Source organism: Ranitomeya imitator, chromosome 1, assembly GCF_032444005.1.
Source record: "Ranitomeya imitator isolate aRanImi1 chromosome 1, aRanImi1.pri, whole genome shotgun sequence".
NCBI lineage: Eukaryota > Metazoa > Chordata > Amphibia > Anura > Dendrobatidae > Ranitomeya > Ranitomeya imitator.
The window spans coordinates 1,103,480,490-1,103,495,082 of NC_091282.1; the positions used below are offsets into that span (position 1 = coordinate 1,103,480,490).

General features: G+C 44.3%; 1 protein-coding gene across 6 annotated transcripts in view; it reads right to left on the reverse strand.

Moving 5' to 3' along the window:
• Positions 1-14,593, reverse strand: part of CENPU (centromere protein U) — a 226,321-nt gene that overhangs the window by 89,294 nt on the left and 122,434 nt on the right. For all 6 annotated transcript variants that reach the window (XM_069744313.1, XM_069744312.1, XM_069744311.1 and 3 more), the window contains one exon: positions 9,072-9,197. In XM_069744313.1, coding sequence (XP_069600414.1) covers positions 9,072-9,197 — 126 coding nt within the window. The remainder of the gene's footprint in view (positions 1-9,071; positions 9,198-14,593) is intronic.

Here is a 14,593-nt window from a genome sequence, read left to right on the forward strand (position 1 = left end):
CAAAAATAATTTTTTAGCCTGGAATTTCCTATTTTGCCAAGGGTAATAGGAGAAATTGGACCCCAAATGTTGTTGTCCAGTTTGTCCTGAGTACGCTGATACCCCATATGTGGGGGTAAACCACTGTTTGGGCGCACGGCAGGGCTCGGAAGGGAAGGCACGCCATTTGGCTTTTTAAATGGAAAATTAGCTCCAATCATTAGCGGACACCATGTCACGTTTGGAGAGCCCCTGTGTGCCTAAACATTGGAGGTCCCCCAGAAATGACCCCATTTTGGAAACTAGACCCCCAAAGGAACTAATCTAGATGTGTGGTGAGGACTTTGAACCCCCAAGTGCTTCACAGAAGTTTATAACGCAGAGCCATGAAAATAAAAAAAAAAATATTTTCTCAAAAATGATATTTTAGCCTGCAATTTTTTATTTTCCCAAGGGTAACCGGAGAAATTTGACCCCAAAAGTTGTTGTCCAGTTTCTCCTGAGTACGCTGATGCCCCATATGTGGGGGTAAACCACTGTTTGGGCACATGCTGGGGCTCGGAAGTGAAGTAGTGACGTTTTGAAATGCAGACTTTGATGGAATGCTCTGCTGGCGTCACGTTGAGTTTGCAGAGCCCCTGATGTGGCTAAACAGTAGAAACCCCCCACAAGTGACCCCATTTTGGAAACTAGACCCCGAAAGGAACTTATCTAGATGTGTGGTGAGCACTTTGAACCCCCAAGTGCTTCATAGAAGTTTATAATGCAGAGCCGTGAAAATAATAAATACGTTTTCTTTCCTGAAAAATAATTATTTAGCCCAGAATTTTTTATTTTCCCAAGGGTTACAGGAGAAATTGGACCCCAAAAGTTGTTGTCCAGTTTCTTCTGAGTACGCTGATACCCCATGTGTGGAGGTAAACCACTGTTTGGGCACACGTCGGGGCTCAGAAGGGAAGTAGTGACTTTTGAAATGCAGACTTTGATGGAATGGTCTGCGGGCGTCACGTTGCGTTTGCAGTGCCCCTGGTGTGCCTAAACAGTAGAAACCCCCCACAAGGGACCCCATTTTAGAAACTAGTCCCCCCAGGAACTTATCTAGATATGTGGTGAGCACTTTGAACCCCCAAGTGCTTCACAGACGTTTACAACGCAGAGCCGTGAAAATAAAAAATCATTTTTCTTTCCTCAAAAATGATGTTTTAGCAAGCATTTTTTTATTTTCACAAGGGTAACAGGAGAAATTGGACCCCGGTAATTGTTGCGCAGTTTATCCTGAGTATGCTGGTACCCCATATGTGGGGGTAAACCACTGTTTGGGCGCACGTCGGGGCTCGGAATTGAGGGAGCACCATTTGACTTTTTGAATACGAGATTGGCTGGAATCAATGGTGGCGCCATGTTGCGTTTGGAGACCCCTGATGTGCCTAAACAGTGGTAACCCCTCAATTCTACCTCCAACACACCCCAACACACCCCTAACCCTTATCCCAACTGTAGCCGTAACCCTAATCACAACCCTAACCTCAACACACCCCTAACCCTAACCACAACCCTAATTCCAACCCTAACCCTAAGGCTATGTGCCCACATTGCGGATTCGTGTGAGATTTTTCAGCATCATTTTTGAAAAATCTGCAGGTAAAAGGCACTGCGTTTTACCTGCAGATTTTCCGCGGATTTCCAGTGTCTTTTGTGCGGATTTCACCTGCGGATTCCTATTGAGGAACAGGTGTAAAACGCTGCGGAATCCGCACAAGGAATTGACATGCTGCGGAAAATACAACGCAGCGTTTCCGCGCGGTTTTTTCTGCACCATGGGCACAGCGGATTTGGTTTTCCATAGGTTTACATGGTACTGTAAACCTGATGGAACACTGCTGCAAATCCGCAGCGGCCAATCCGCTGTGGATCCGCAGCCAAATCCGCACCGTGTGCACATAGCCTAATTCTAAAGGTATGTGCACACACTGTGGAAAATGCTGCGGATCCGCAGCAGTTTCCCATGAGTTTACAGTTCAATGTAAACCTATGGGAAACAAAAATCGCTGTACACATGCTGCGGAAAAACTGCACGGAAACGCAGCGGTTTACATTCCGCAGCATGTCACTTCTTTGTGCGGATTCCGCAGCGGTTTTACAACTGCTCAAATAGAAAATCGCAGTTGTAAAACCCCAGTGAAATGCGCAGAAAAAACGCGGTAAATCCGCCATAAATCCGCAGCGGTTTAGCACTGCGGATTTATCAAATCCGCAGCGGAAAAATCCGCAGAGGACCAGAATACGTGTGCACATACCGAAACCCTAACCCTAACCCTAGCCCTAACCCTAACCCTAGCCCTACCCCTAACCCTACCCCTAGCCCTAACCCTAACCCTAACCCTACCCCTAAACCTAGCCCTAACCCTACCCCTAACCCTATTCTAACATTAGTGGAAAAAAAAAATTCTTTATTTTTTTATTGTCCCTACCTATGGGGGTGACAAAGGGGGGGGGTCATTTATTATTTTTTTTATTTTGATCACTGAGATATAATCTATCTCAGTGATCAAAATGCACTTTGGAACGAATCTGCCGGCCGATTCGGCGGGCGCACTGCGCATGCGCCCGCCATATCGGAAGATGGCGACGTCCAGGGAGATGACGGACGGACCCCGGCAGGATCGGTAAGTATAATGGGGTGGGGTGGAGCACGGGGGGGGGGATCGGAGCATGGTGTGGTGGATCGGAGCGCGGGAGGGGTGGAACGGAGCACGGGGGGTGGAACGTAGCACGGGGGTGGTGGAACGGAGCACGGGGGGGTGGAACGGAGCACGGGGGGGTGGAACGGAGCACGGGGGGTGGAACGGAGCACGGGGGGGTGGATCGGCGTGATTGAGCACGGGGAGGGTGATTGGAGCACGGGGGGAGCGGAGCACAGGATGGAGGGGAGCCGGAGCAGTGTACCGGACAGATCGGAGGGCTGGGGGGGCGATCGATGGGGTGGGGTGGGGGCACGTTAGTGTTTCCAGCCATGGCCGATGATATTGCAGCATCGGCCATGGCTGGATTGTAATATTTCACCAGTTAGAATAGGTGAAATATTACAAATCGCTCTGATTGGCAGTTTCACTTTCAACAGCAAATCAGAGCGATCGTAGCCACGGGGGGATGAAGCCACCCCCCCTGCGCTAAACTACCACTCCCCCTGTCCCTGCAGATCAGGTGAAATGGGAGTTAACCCTTTCACCCGATCTGCAGGGACGCGATCTTTCCATGACGCCACATAGGCGTCATGGGTCGGATTGGCACCGACTTTCATGACGCCTACATGGCGTCAAAGGTCGGGAAGGGGTTAACATCGTGCTTATTCAGTTTCTCACCATCATATAAGTAATCAGACCACTTAGAGCAAAAACTATATTTATTAGAATACAATTAGAATATAGCAAATAACTTTTATAAACTTTTCTAAACTCTTGTAAGTAAATATACAATAAACACTTATGCAGTTAATAAGAAGAAATCTATAAATTTGTCCTCAGAAAACGTTTTGCCTCTGTCAGATCCTCCTTCATGGATGCCCTCAAATCTGATCTAATTATTTTGAGAGCAGAGAACAACCTCTCTACACTAACTTGGGTTGGTGGCAAAGCAGTAACCACTCGGGCAACATCTCTGACAATGTCAGGATACAGAGGAATCGCTTGCTGCACTGTTATTTTTGATGAACGGTCAAATTTCTTAATTTCTTTTAGTGCACATGAAAAATTCTGCTGAAATGTACTGGCTGTGTTCTTTGATGGGGATGACTTCTATGCGGGAACGCTTTGCACGGTCCTTGTGATCCAAATATTTTTCAAAATTAAATTCCTCATCAGTTGATGAGGGTGAAGATTGTTCCTCCTGACTGTTCTGCAACCCTTTCATCCTTACTGCTATTTCAAACAGAGCTTCTTTTCCTTTAGTTAGCTGTTGATCATCTAGAAGAATCCGATGCATTGGGTCTACATAAACAGCTGCCAAAAGAATGTTATTTTGTAATAGTAGCTCCTCTCTCCTTTTCATTGATGTAGCAATGCCACTTGCAATTAACCCTCCTCTTTGGGACAGGCGAAACATCAGGTTCTTCCACTCCTTTAAGAAAAATACCTGGAGTTAATTCCTCTGCTTGTAATTTTTTAGTCACTGTAAATGGGTGCTCTAGCAATTTTTCCAGCTCAGTCACCTGATTCCACTGACTTTCATTTAGCGTCAGTTGAGGGTTAGCCATGTCTACAAGAAAAGTTTTCAGTTCAACCAAGTGCTGAATCATTAAGGAAGTACTGCCCCATCGTGTGGCTTGATCAATAATTGCCCCTTTTCCAGCACGTCTCTTCAAAATTGAGTCAACTTTAGGGGTTCTGGCAACAGTAGCCAATATTCTCACCTTGCCAATCAGTGCAGCAGCATGTCCTTCTTGCAGACTGTCTCTTATAGCCAGCTGTAGCGTATGCACAACACAGCGCATGTGATGAATGAAAGAACGTATTGACACAGTTTCAACAAGATCATCTAAACTATCATGTTGCTGTTCATCTGAAGCAACTTCAGTTTGCTCCTCAGTTACAATACTGTGTTCCTCTATTTCAAACATTTCTGTGTCTGTGAACCCAGAATGTTCTTCTAGCTGCTGGTCACCATCATTACTCTCATTCATTAGCTTAATAGTACTTATCATATTTGAAGCACTGTCAGTTACGACAGAAAGAACTTGCTCTTTTTTAAGTTCATAGTCTGGAAGAACCTTTTCCACCAAGACCTGGAGAAACTCACTGGTGTGATGAGCTTTGGTGTCTTTTACTGCCAATGTCTTGGTATTTCATTTTTGTCACAAACAAATCGGACATGATGGCAAAATAGTTCACTCTGTGACCTGTGCAGGCATCCATTTTAAGAAACAGAAAGCGTCCCTTGAGAGTTTTTTTAAGTTCTTCCTTTTGTTTAAAAGCTTCTTTGATTACTAATTTTCTAATTCTCTCTCTCTCCAGAGAAACACCAAGCTTGCGGGCCATTTCCCCATTCAGACACATAAAAGCTGGTCGTGAAAATAATGAAATAGGCACACTATCCTTTACAACAAGCTCTATGATCAGTTTTTTAAATGTATCTACTGTCATTGTCACAGTAACTTTGTCACTGACAAAATATCTTGCAACTGATGGCTGCAAAGTTCTCTGCTCCTTTGTTTGGCTGGAAGAGCTGGGCACTGGTTCATTGGTTTGGATGCAGTCTTTCTCATCCACTGCTTTCAGTACTTCTGGATGAAAGCGCTGTAAATGTCTCTTTAGATTAGAAGCTCTGGTAGGAACATTTTTTATCTTTGCCTGAATATGCACTGATTTTGGCATCACAGCATTTGTTTTCGTCTGGATCATTTGTCATACACGGACAGACAATGTTTTCTATCTTGAGTGATGGTGAAATGTTGAAATACAGCTGATTTAATGTGACGCTTCTTTGACATTCTCAGGTTTTTAATTCTGCATTCACAATCCAAATGACAATTGTTTTTCCTAAAAATAATTGTACAAAATGATTGCCAGGTCATACAACTGATATAGTGGTCAGTAATACTGTTATTCCTCATGTACTCACAGTTAACTGATGCAAAGTTTGTTGAAAGGATAATACTTCTTACAGTCTTCCTCTTCTGAGTAGCAGCTGTGAGATGCTTGGAAGACGCACACCAAACATCTAGTCTAGAGGAGGAGCTTTACTACTAAGAATTTGCAACACATTTTCACTTTCAGTTTCATACATTGTAAGTAGGGGGGTTGGGGCAGCATGAGGTTAACCAAGTATAAGATTAGATAAGGGCAGTGGAGAACAGTGACACACAAGAAGCAAGAAATGTCTATCTCCAGAACTGCTTATCATTGTTGTTCATAGTTTGAAAGAACATATATATTTTAGTAACATTTATAAAATTCATATGAAAGTTCAATTATTAAATATTAATACTTTTTTTTTTTAAAAGCTGGAGTCGGTACATTTCTACCGACTCAAACCAAAACTAACTCCGACTCAGACTCCATGACTCCACAGCCCTGGTCAAAAGAAAAACATGAATGTCTGGACTCTGTCTCTGAAGAAGATGATGAAGAATGAGTAGACTCCGATCTTAGCTCCCCTGAGTCACTGTCCTCAATTGAAACGGGGATCTGGGTTCTCTTCCCCTAATATCTCTGTCCTGAGAAAGGGAACCTCTGACCTCCTGCCTGACCATCTGTCTCAGGCTGGTAACAAAGTCTGGCGTCTCCTTCGCTATCAAATGCTGAATACAAGGTCCGCATAGCTTCTGGTTGTCGGGTAAAGGGACTCCACATTCAGCACATTCTCTATGCTTAGTTTTAGTGGACCGTTTCTTTCCCTGATAAATAAGGAGAGAGGGAACATAAGGGGAGACATACATCACCCAGTGAACTTTCTCGGAGATCACTTACCCCCAGAAAGTAAATGAGTGGTACCGTAGACTGCGGGGGATCCTTCACAGCCGATGAATCATCTTTACGGCTTAAGACTCTGGCTGGTCCTTTCCCTTCTCGGTTGACTACTGCCACTGGACCTTCGCTGAATAGCCGAGACTTTGGGCTCCTCCAAGGAACGAGACTGGTGCTCTGGAGATTGCTGCATTGCACCATGCTCCTGAGACTCCATTTTCCAATAAGGATAAGGAGCCTGTATTAGTGCAAAGGGATCTCTTAAATAGCCTGGTCCCCCTCAGGTACCTCCCCCGGATGGGGTCAGCAGGTCAATCCAGGTGAACTGCCTGGTACATAGCATAAGGGAGGCCCCTCCGCCACAAGCTCGCCCCCTTATCGTAAGTTCCCCCACAGCTGTGCCGTGTGTCGCCCTTAATGGCTTCATCTGACCCAGGAACTGCCAAGCGCCCACATTCCCACGCTGTGTACTGCAGGGCGCCACCATATTTACTGCCGCGGCCCAACTGCGCATGCGCCATGCGTCATCACTCCTCGCCGGTCAAATTCTACAGGACGCAGCCATATTCTGCGCCGTGGCCCAACTCCGACCAGAAGAGGACCAGAAGAGGACACCAGCTTCGCCGCAGGGCTCTAGAAGACAGGGCCTCCCATAACATACAGACCTGTACCTGCGGCGATGGGACACCTCAAAGTCAGCACTCCCCCTGAAGGCTACTTTCTCTGCTGCTGCCTACTCACACAGCCCTCTGTGGTGTGGCACCTCCAAGACTCCTAACAATACAGAGGAAGAGGAGCTCACGCCTCCTGAACTGGTCTGTCGGGCCCGGGCATAGTCTCCCATCTTCACCTTTCTTCCTAAGGTATGTCTGAAGGGTCCCCTGTCAGGGACAGGAAACCAACTGATGCGGGACAGAGGTGCCGCCCTTTTATCTCTGTAGGTTTCCTGTCCCTGAAGGGCGGATCCCCTCTCTCGTTAGTGCTGTCATAGCAACTGAATAAATCTCTGTTTTTATGTATTTGCTGTGTGAGAGGACTAATAACCATCATTTTGCCCATAAACATTCTACTTAGCAGGAAGAATGTACATTTATCCCCTCTCTGCCAAAGCCAGTTTGGACCTACGGTAATTTGTCAAACCTGACATGTCACTTTATGTGATAATCTCTCTGGACTTCTTACACATATTCCAATGATTCTGAAAATGTTTTTTTTTCCTGACACAGTATGCTTTATGCTAGTGGTGAATTTAGCTCAATATGTGAAAATATTGGAAATTCACAAATACATATTGGAAATTCACTTTCAATTTGTATGCCCTTTAATACAGATAGACATACCACGCAAAATAGTTAATAGTAAAAATAACACTGAACACATTTCTACCTTGAAAAAATAAAGCAAAAATTCAATGAAATATACGAAAACTTGTTTCTAAGACCTACTAAAATTTTGAAGTAACTTTGAAGGAACAATTTTTAAAACTGTACCCCTCAAAGTTTTCAAAACCGCATTCAGAAAGCTTGTTAATCATTCTTGTGTTTTACAGTAAGTACCGTAATAGAAAGTGGGAAAAAAAGGGTTTTTTTCCCCCCTTTAAATAAAATGTTGCCTAAACCCACAATTTGCTTTGCAATTTCTCCAGCTTAAGCGAATGTCCAATATGTGGTCAGACACTACTGTTCAGGCAAAGATAAATGCTCAGAAGGCATGGAGTGCTATTTTGAACTACAAATTTTCTTGGAAAAGGTTGCGGATGCCATGTCACATCACCAAAACCCCAGAAAATGCGACACCATTTTAAAATTCCATTCCCCTCATTTACTTCATCTGGGGTTGTAGTGACCATGTTATCATCATAGGTGTTTTACAAAATTTCATAGCATTAAGTTGTACAGAAAAAAAACCCATAAAAGAATATTTTTACCAATAAAATGTTGTTTTTCCATAGTAATAAGAAGAAAAATGCGGCAGCACTCACCGATCTTTGTGTGGTCCAAGTCCTTTATTCAAGACAGTTAAAACAACAGCATTTTCACGGCTTCATCGATTTTGTGTGTGATGGGCTTAGTTTTATACTTACCCATAACGCCTTCACTTTTTCAGATACCTGGTATCTTCAGACCACCGGGACTGTACCTTTTCGGGTATCTGGGTATATGGGCGTGGGGTGGGAGTGGTTATTGTTCACTCACCTATTTCTTGTTAGCGTCACTTCCCGACACCTGAGACCCATGGAAGCGCTGTTGTAGGCGTGAAACGGCCGTCGTCTATCCCTGCTCACCTCCCTTCCGTTTCTACTCCCCTGAGCCGTGAAGATGCTGTTGTTTTAACGGTCTTGAATAAAAGACTTGGACCACACAAAGGTCGGTGAGTGCTGCCGCATTTTTCTTCTTATTACTATGGATTTACAACTTGTTTTCATGCGAGCACCTCCGCTCTGAAGAACGGGCTCTCCTATCACACCACACATGGATGGTGGCTGGCACTTATGTACTGTTCTGCAGCTCTACTCTTTCCTTGTTTGAACATTAAAATGTTGTTTTTGCCTTCGGTTCACTACATAGTGATGCTAATCTCACAAAAAAACTAGACAACGGAAGTGTACAGTGATACAGAAGTGTTACCCACTTTCTTAATTGGGGCAGTACTTGGCCCTTGAGTTGACGATGGTTCTCTGATAGCCTGAGGCCTGGCAGTGCCACGCATCTTCGATGGACCCGGCTCTGGTATTTTTTGTGTTTTCTTTTGTAGACTCTAAATATATACAAAATTGTAATACATGATAATCAAGTGTTCAACACAAAAGAGAAGCAATGATTAAAAAAAAAAAAAAAAAAAACACAGATCAAAGAAATGATGTGCACATGTCATCGTGATATTTATCTGGATGTCTAGTGTGTATGAGCGCTTATCTTTGTCTAATTAACTGGAATATACAGGAAATATCTCTTATTATGCATTTGGCCCCTAATCATTCTACTAAGCAGGAAGAATATACAATCTCCTTTCTGCCAAAGCCAGTTTTGACCTACCGTATATACTCAAGTATAAGCCGAGATTTTCAGCCAAAATTTTTGGGCTGAAAGTGCCCCTCTCGGCTTATACTCGAGTCACGGTCGGCGGTAGGGTCGGCGGGTGAGGGTGAGAGGCCGCTGAGGCATACTTACCTAGTCCCGGCGCTCCTGACGTTCCCCCTGCCCGTCCCACGGTCTTCGGTGCTGCAGTTCTTCCTCTATCAGCGGTCACGTGGGACCGCTCATTAGAGAAATGAATAGGCGGCTCCACCTCCAATAGGGGTGGAGCCGCCTATTCATTTCTCTAATCAGCGGTAACGGTGACCGCTGATAGAGGAAGAAGCTACGGCACCGAAGACAGCTGTCCGGGAGAAGGAGCCGGATGCCAGGACCAGGTAAGTATGTAATATTCACCTGTTCGCGTTCCAGCCGCCGTTCAGGTCAGAGGGCGCGATGACGCATATAGTGTGCGCGGCGCCCTCTGCCTGATCAGTCAGAGCGGAGACGCCGGGACGAGACGCCGGAACGAGACGCCGGGAGCTGCAAGCAAGAGAGGTGAGTATGTGTTTTTTTTGTTTTACTGCAGCAACAGCAGCGACAATGGCAGAGCTTTCTATGGGGCAATATGAACGGTGCAAGAGCACTATATGGGGCAGAGCTTTCTATGGGGCAATATGAACGGTGCAAGAGCACTATATGGGGCAGAGCTTTCTATGGGGCAATATGAACGGTGCAGAGCACTATATGGGGCAGAGCTTTCTATGGGGCAATATGAACGGTGCAGAGCACTATATGGGGGCAGAGCTATAGGGCAATAATGAACGGTGCAGAGCACTATATGGGGCACAGCTATAGGGCAATAATGAACGGTGCAGAGCACTATATGGGGCAGAGCTATAGGGCAATAATGAACGGTGCAGAGCACTATATGGGGCAGAGCTATAGGGCAATAATGAACGGTGCAGAGCACTATATGGGGCACAGCTATGGGACAATATGAACGGTGCAGAGCACTATATGGAGCACAGCTATGGGACAATATGAACGGTGCAGAGCACTATATGGGGCACAGCTATGGGACAATATGAACGGTGCAGAGCACTATATGGGGCAGAGCTATAGGGCAATCATGAACGGTGCAAGAGCACTATATGGGGCACAGCTATAGGGCAATAATGAACGGTGCAGAGCACTATATGGGGCAGAGCTATAGGGCAATAATGAACGGTGCAGAGCACTATATGTAACAGCTATAGGGCAATAATGAACGGTGCAGAGCACTATATGAGGCACAGCTATAGGGCAATAATGAACGGCGCAGAGCACTATATGGGGCACAGCTATAGGGCAATAATGAACGGTGCAGAGCACTATATGGCACAGCTATAGGGCAATAATGAACGGTGCAGAGCACTATATGGGGCACAGCTATAGGGCAATAATGAACGGTGCAGAGCACTATATGGCACAGCTATAGGGCAATAATGAACATTGCAGAGCACTATATGGGGCACAGCTATAGGGCAATAATGAATGGTGCAGAGCACTATATGGGGCACAGCTATAGGGCAATAATGAACGGCGCAGAGCACTATATGGCACAGCTATGGGGAAATAATGATCTATTTTTATTATTGAAATTCACCGGTAGCTGCTGCATTTACACCCTAGGCTTATACTCGAGTCAATAAGTTTTCCCAGTTTTTTGTGGCAAAATTAGGGGGGTCGGCTTATACTCGGGTCGGCTTATACTCGAGTATATACGGTAATTTTTCAAATCTGACATGTCGCTATGTGATAATATGTTTGGGATACTTCCATATGTGCCAGTGTTCCTGAAAATATTTTTTTTTTTTTTGTGACACATTAAACTTTATATTAAAGGTAAATTTAGGTCCATATGATTTGTTGGTTTTTTGTTGTTTTTTTATTTTTTTTAAATATTGGAAATTCACAATTTTCGAACTTTGAATTTTTATGCCCTTTAAAATAGATACGAATACCACGTTAAATAGTTAATAGTAAAACATTTATCACATTTCTAGTTTACACCAGCATCATATTGTTTTTTGAATCAGATATTTTTTATTAAAGTTTTCAGAACATAACAGAATTTTCTCCAAAATACCCCCCAATCATTTCCCCATTCCCAACCGCTCCCCCCTACCCAACCCTGGTCCAATGATAAAATATATCACAAGAAAAATACAGACATAGATAAGGCACATATCCCAAGGCACCAGTCATGGAGTACAACTAAATCACTTTCAGGGTGATAAATACATGGTATCACGAGAATAAAGATACAGACGGTAAGCCCGGAACATTCAACCATCCTGCCCAAATTTTCTCAAACATTGCCGGTTTACCCCGTTTAAGATAAATGGCTTTCTCTCAGCATAGTATGAGGTTTAGCTTATTTACATATTCTTTCCTCGTGGGAACTTTATCTGAGATCCAGTGATATGCTATTAATTTTCTAGCAGTAAAAAGCATTATGGCAACAGCTATTTGTGAATAATCACCTCCTCCCGCCTCCTCAACATATCCAAGCACACAGACAATAGGATCTCTGGGAATATCCTGCTCTGTGGCCATATATATTAAGTTGAGAACCATAATCCAGAATATTTGTATACAGGGACACGTCCAGAACATACCGTATGTAGGATATCTGCATTATCGAGCGCACACTTGGGACATTTTGAATTTGGCCTTAGACCCAAATCAAACAGCCACTTAGGAGTCCTATAAACCCTATAAAGGATATATAGTTGAGAGACGGTTAGGCTCACTGAGGGACAACTTAGGGATCATTTGCATTATTGACTCCCATTGATCTACCGAAATCCCCCCCACTTGTTGTTCCCATTTCGCTAATGCCTTCATCGGGTGACCTAATAGCACCCTCGATAGGAGCTCCCCGTACACGAATGAAATTAGTCTCCTTGTAGATGCATGCCAGCATCATATTGTAAATATTTGGGGGGGCAGTATGCTAAAAGGGATCAAACTTTAGCACTCCTCAAGGTATTCACATTTTCAACCAAAAAGTTTGTCAACCGTTCTGGTTTTTCCAATAAATAAGCAAAGCGGAACAAAAAAAAAAAAAAATGGAGAAGCGGGAGGGGTGAAACCTTTTTATTTTAAATAAACATTTATAAAATGTTGCTTTAGCCCACAGTTAAGTTTGCCTTACAATTTCTCCATAGTACGCCAATAACCCAAATGTGGTCAGACACTACTGTACAGGCCCAGTACAAAGCTGAGACGTGACGGAGCACTATTTTGGAGTACAGATTGTGCTGGAAGAGATTCTCGAAACTCACATCAAGGGGTATGCTATGGAAGTACGGATTCCGGGTAATTATATGCATGTTTTCAGCTAATACTTATCAAGCACTTTCTCAATATGTGTCTATGTTTGGCCAAGATGTGCAGAGAAATGTTTTTTCTCTTTTATAAGGTTTCTAAGTAAAAAAACTTTTTCGTACTATGCATTGCATTATGCTATCTGAATAATTACACCCAGTTCTCCTGGATGTTTTTGGTCCTCATCATGTATTTTTGCACATGATTTATTTCAAGCACTGTGCTGTTATTAATCTGTTGACTTATTTATGAAGGGACTTCTCTGTTATTTATATATTTATTATTATTGTTGGACCTTATTCATCCTTCTGCCCAATGTTTGCTTGTTCATTCTTGTTTGTATGATATCATCCCATTTTAATATCTTTTAGACATGGCTTAATAAAATATACATTTTATGATTTTTTTGGAGGACTTCTTTTTTGTAGGTTTTCTTCACTTACAGAATAAGGCTGGGATCACAATCTTGTGTTCTACGCTGCACACTTACATCAGAGCTACAGTGTAAATCCCACAAAAATGCGATTCAGACGCAACCCCCAATGAAACCACCCACCATGAGGCAGATGGAGACACTTTCTGTCTGCTCTGGTGATATCCATCCTTTTAGGTGTTCACAAAACTGTGGACATCCACAATTGTGTGCTAAAAAGACGCCTAAAATAATGGGATACCATCGGAAGAGAGATCAGTCCAAAGTGACTCCATCTGCTTTATAAGCGAGTTGTTCCGTTAGGGATTTTGTCTGAATTGCAGTTTTGGGGATTTACACAGAACCCCCCCTTGTAAGCGCGCTCAACAAGGAGCGCAGGATAAATGTGAGCCAAGCTTTATTTTGATTTTTTGGGAGGTAGAATTAATAGACAACATTACAATAAAAGTTTTTAATTTTATTTTTGCGTGGTTCATTGTGCAGTATAGGTGATAACACTGCTTTATTCTTTGGGTTCGTGCGATTACAGATTTATATAGTTCTTTTTAATGTTTTGCTGCTATAACAAATGATTTTTTTTTTAAATAAAGATTACCGTATATACTCGAGTATAAGCCGAGATTTTCAGCCCAAATTTTTGGGCTGAAAGTGCCCCTCTCGGCTTATACTCGAGTCACGGCAGCGGTGGGGTCGGCGGGTGAGGGGGAGAGAGCGCTGAGGTATACTTACCTAGTCCCAGCGATCCTGACGCTCCCCCTGCCGTCCCACTGTCTTCTGTGCTGCAGCTTCTTCCCCTCTTCAGCGGTCACGTGGGACCGCTCATTAGAGAAATGAATAGGCGGCTCCACCTCCCATAGGGGTGGAGCCGCCTATTCATTTCTCTAATCAGCGGTGCCGGTGACCGCTGACAGGAAGAGCTGCAGCACAGAAGACCGTGGGACAGGCGGGGAGCGCCAGGATAGCTGGGACTAGGTAAGTATGTCATACTTACCTGTCCCCGTTCCAGCCGCCGGGCGCCGCTCCATCTTCCCGGCGTCTATCTCCGCTCTGACTGTGCAGGTCAGAGGGCGCGATGACGCATATAGTGTGCGCGGCGCCCTCTGCCTGATCAGTCAGAGCGGAGAGAGACGCCGGGAGCGGACGCCGGAACGAGACGCCGGGAGCTGCAATCAAGAGAGGCGAGTATGGCTTTTTTTTTTTTTATTGCAGCAGCGGCACAGATTTATGTGGAGCATCTATAGGGAAATATGAACGGTGCAGAGCACTATATGGGGCAGTATGAACGGTGCAGAGCACTATATGGGGCAGTATGAACGGTGCAGAGCACTATA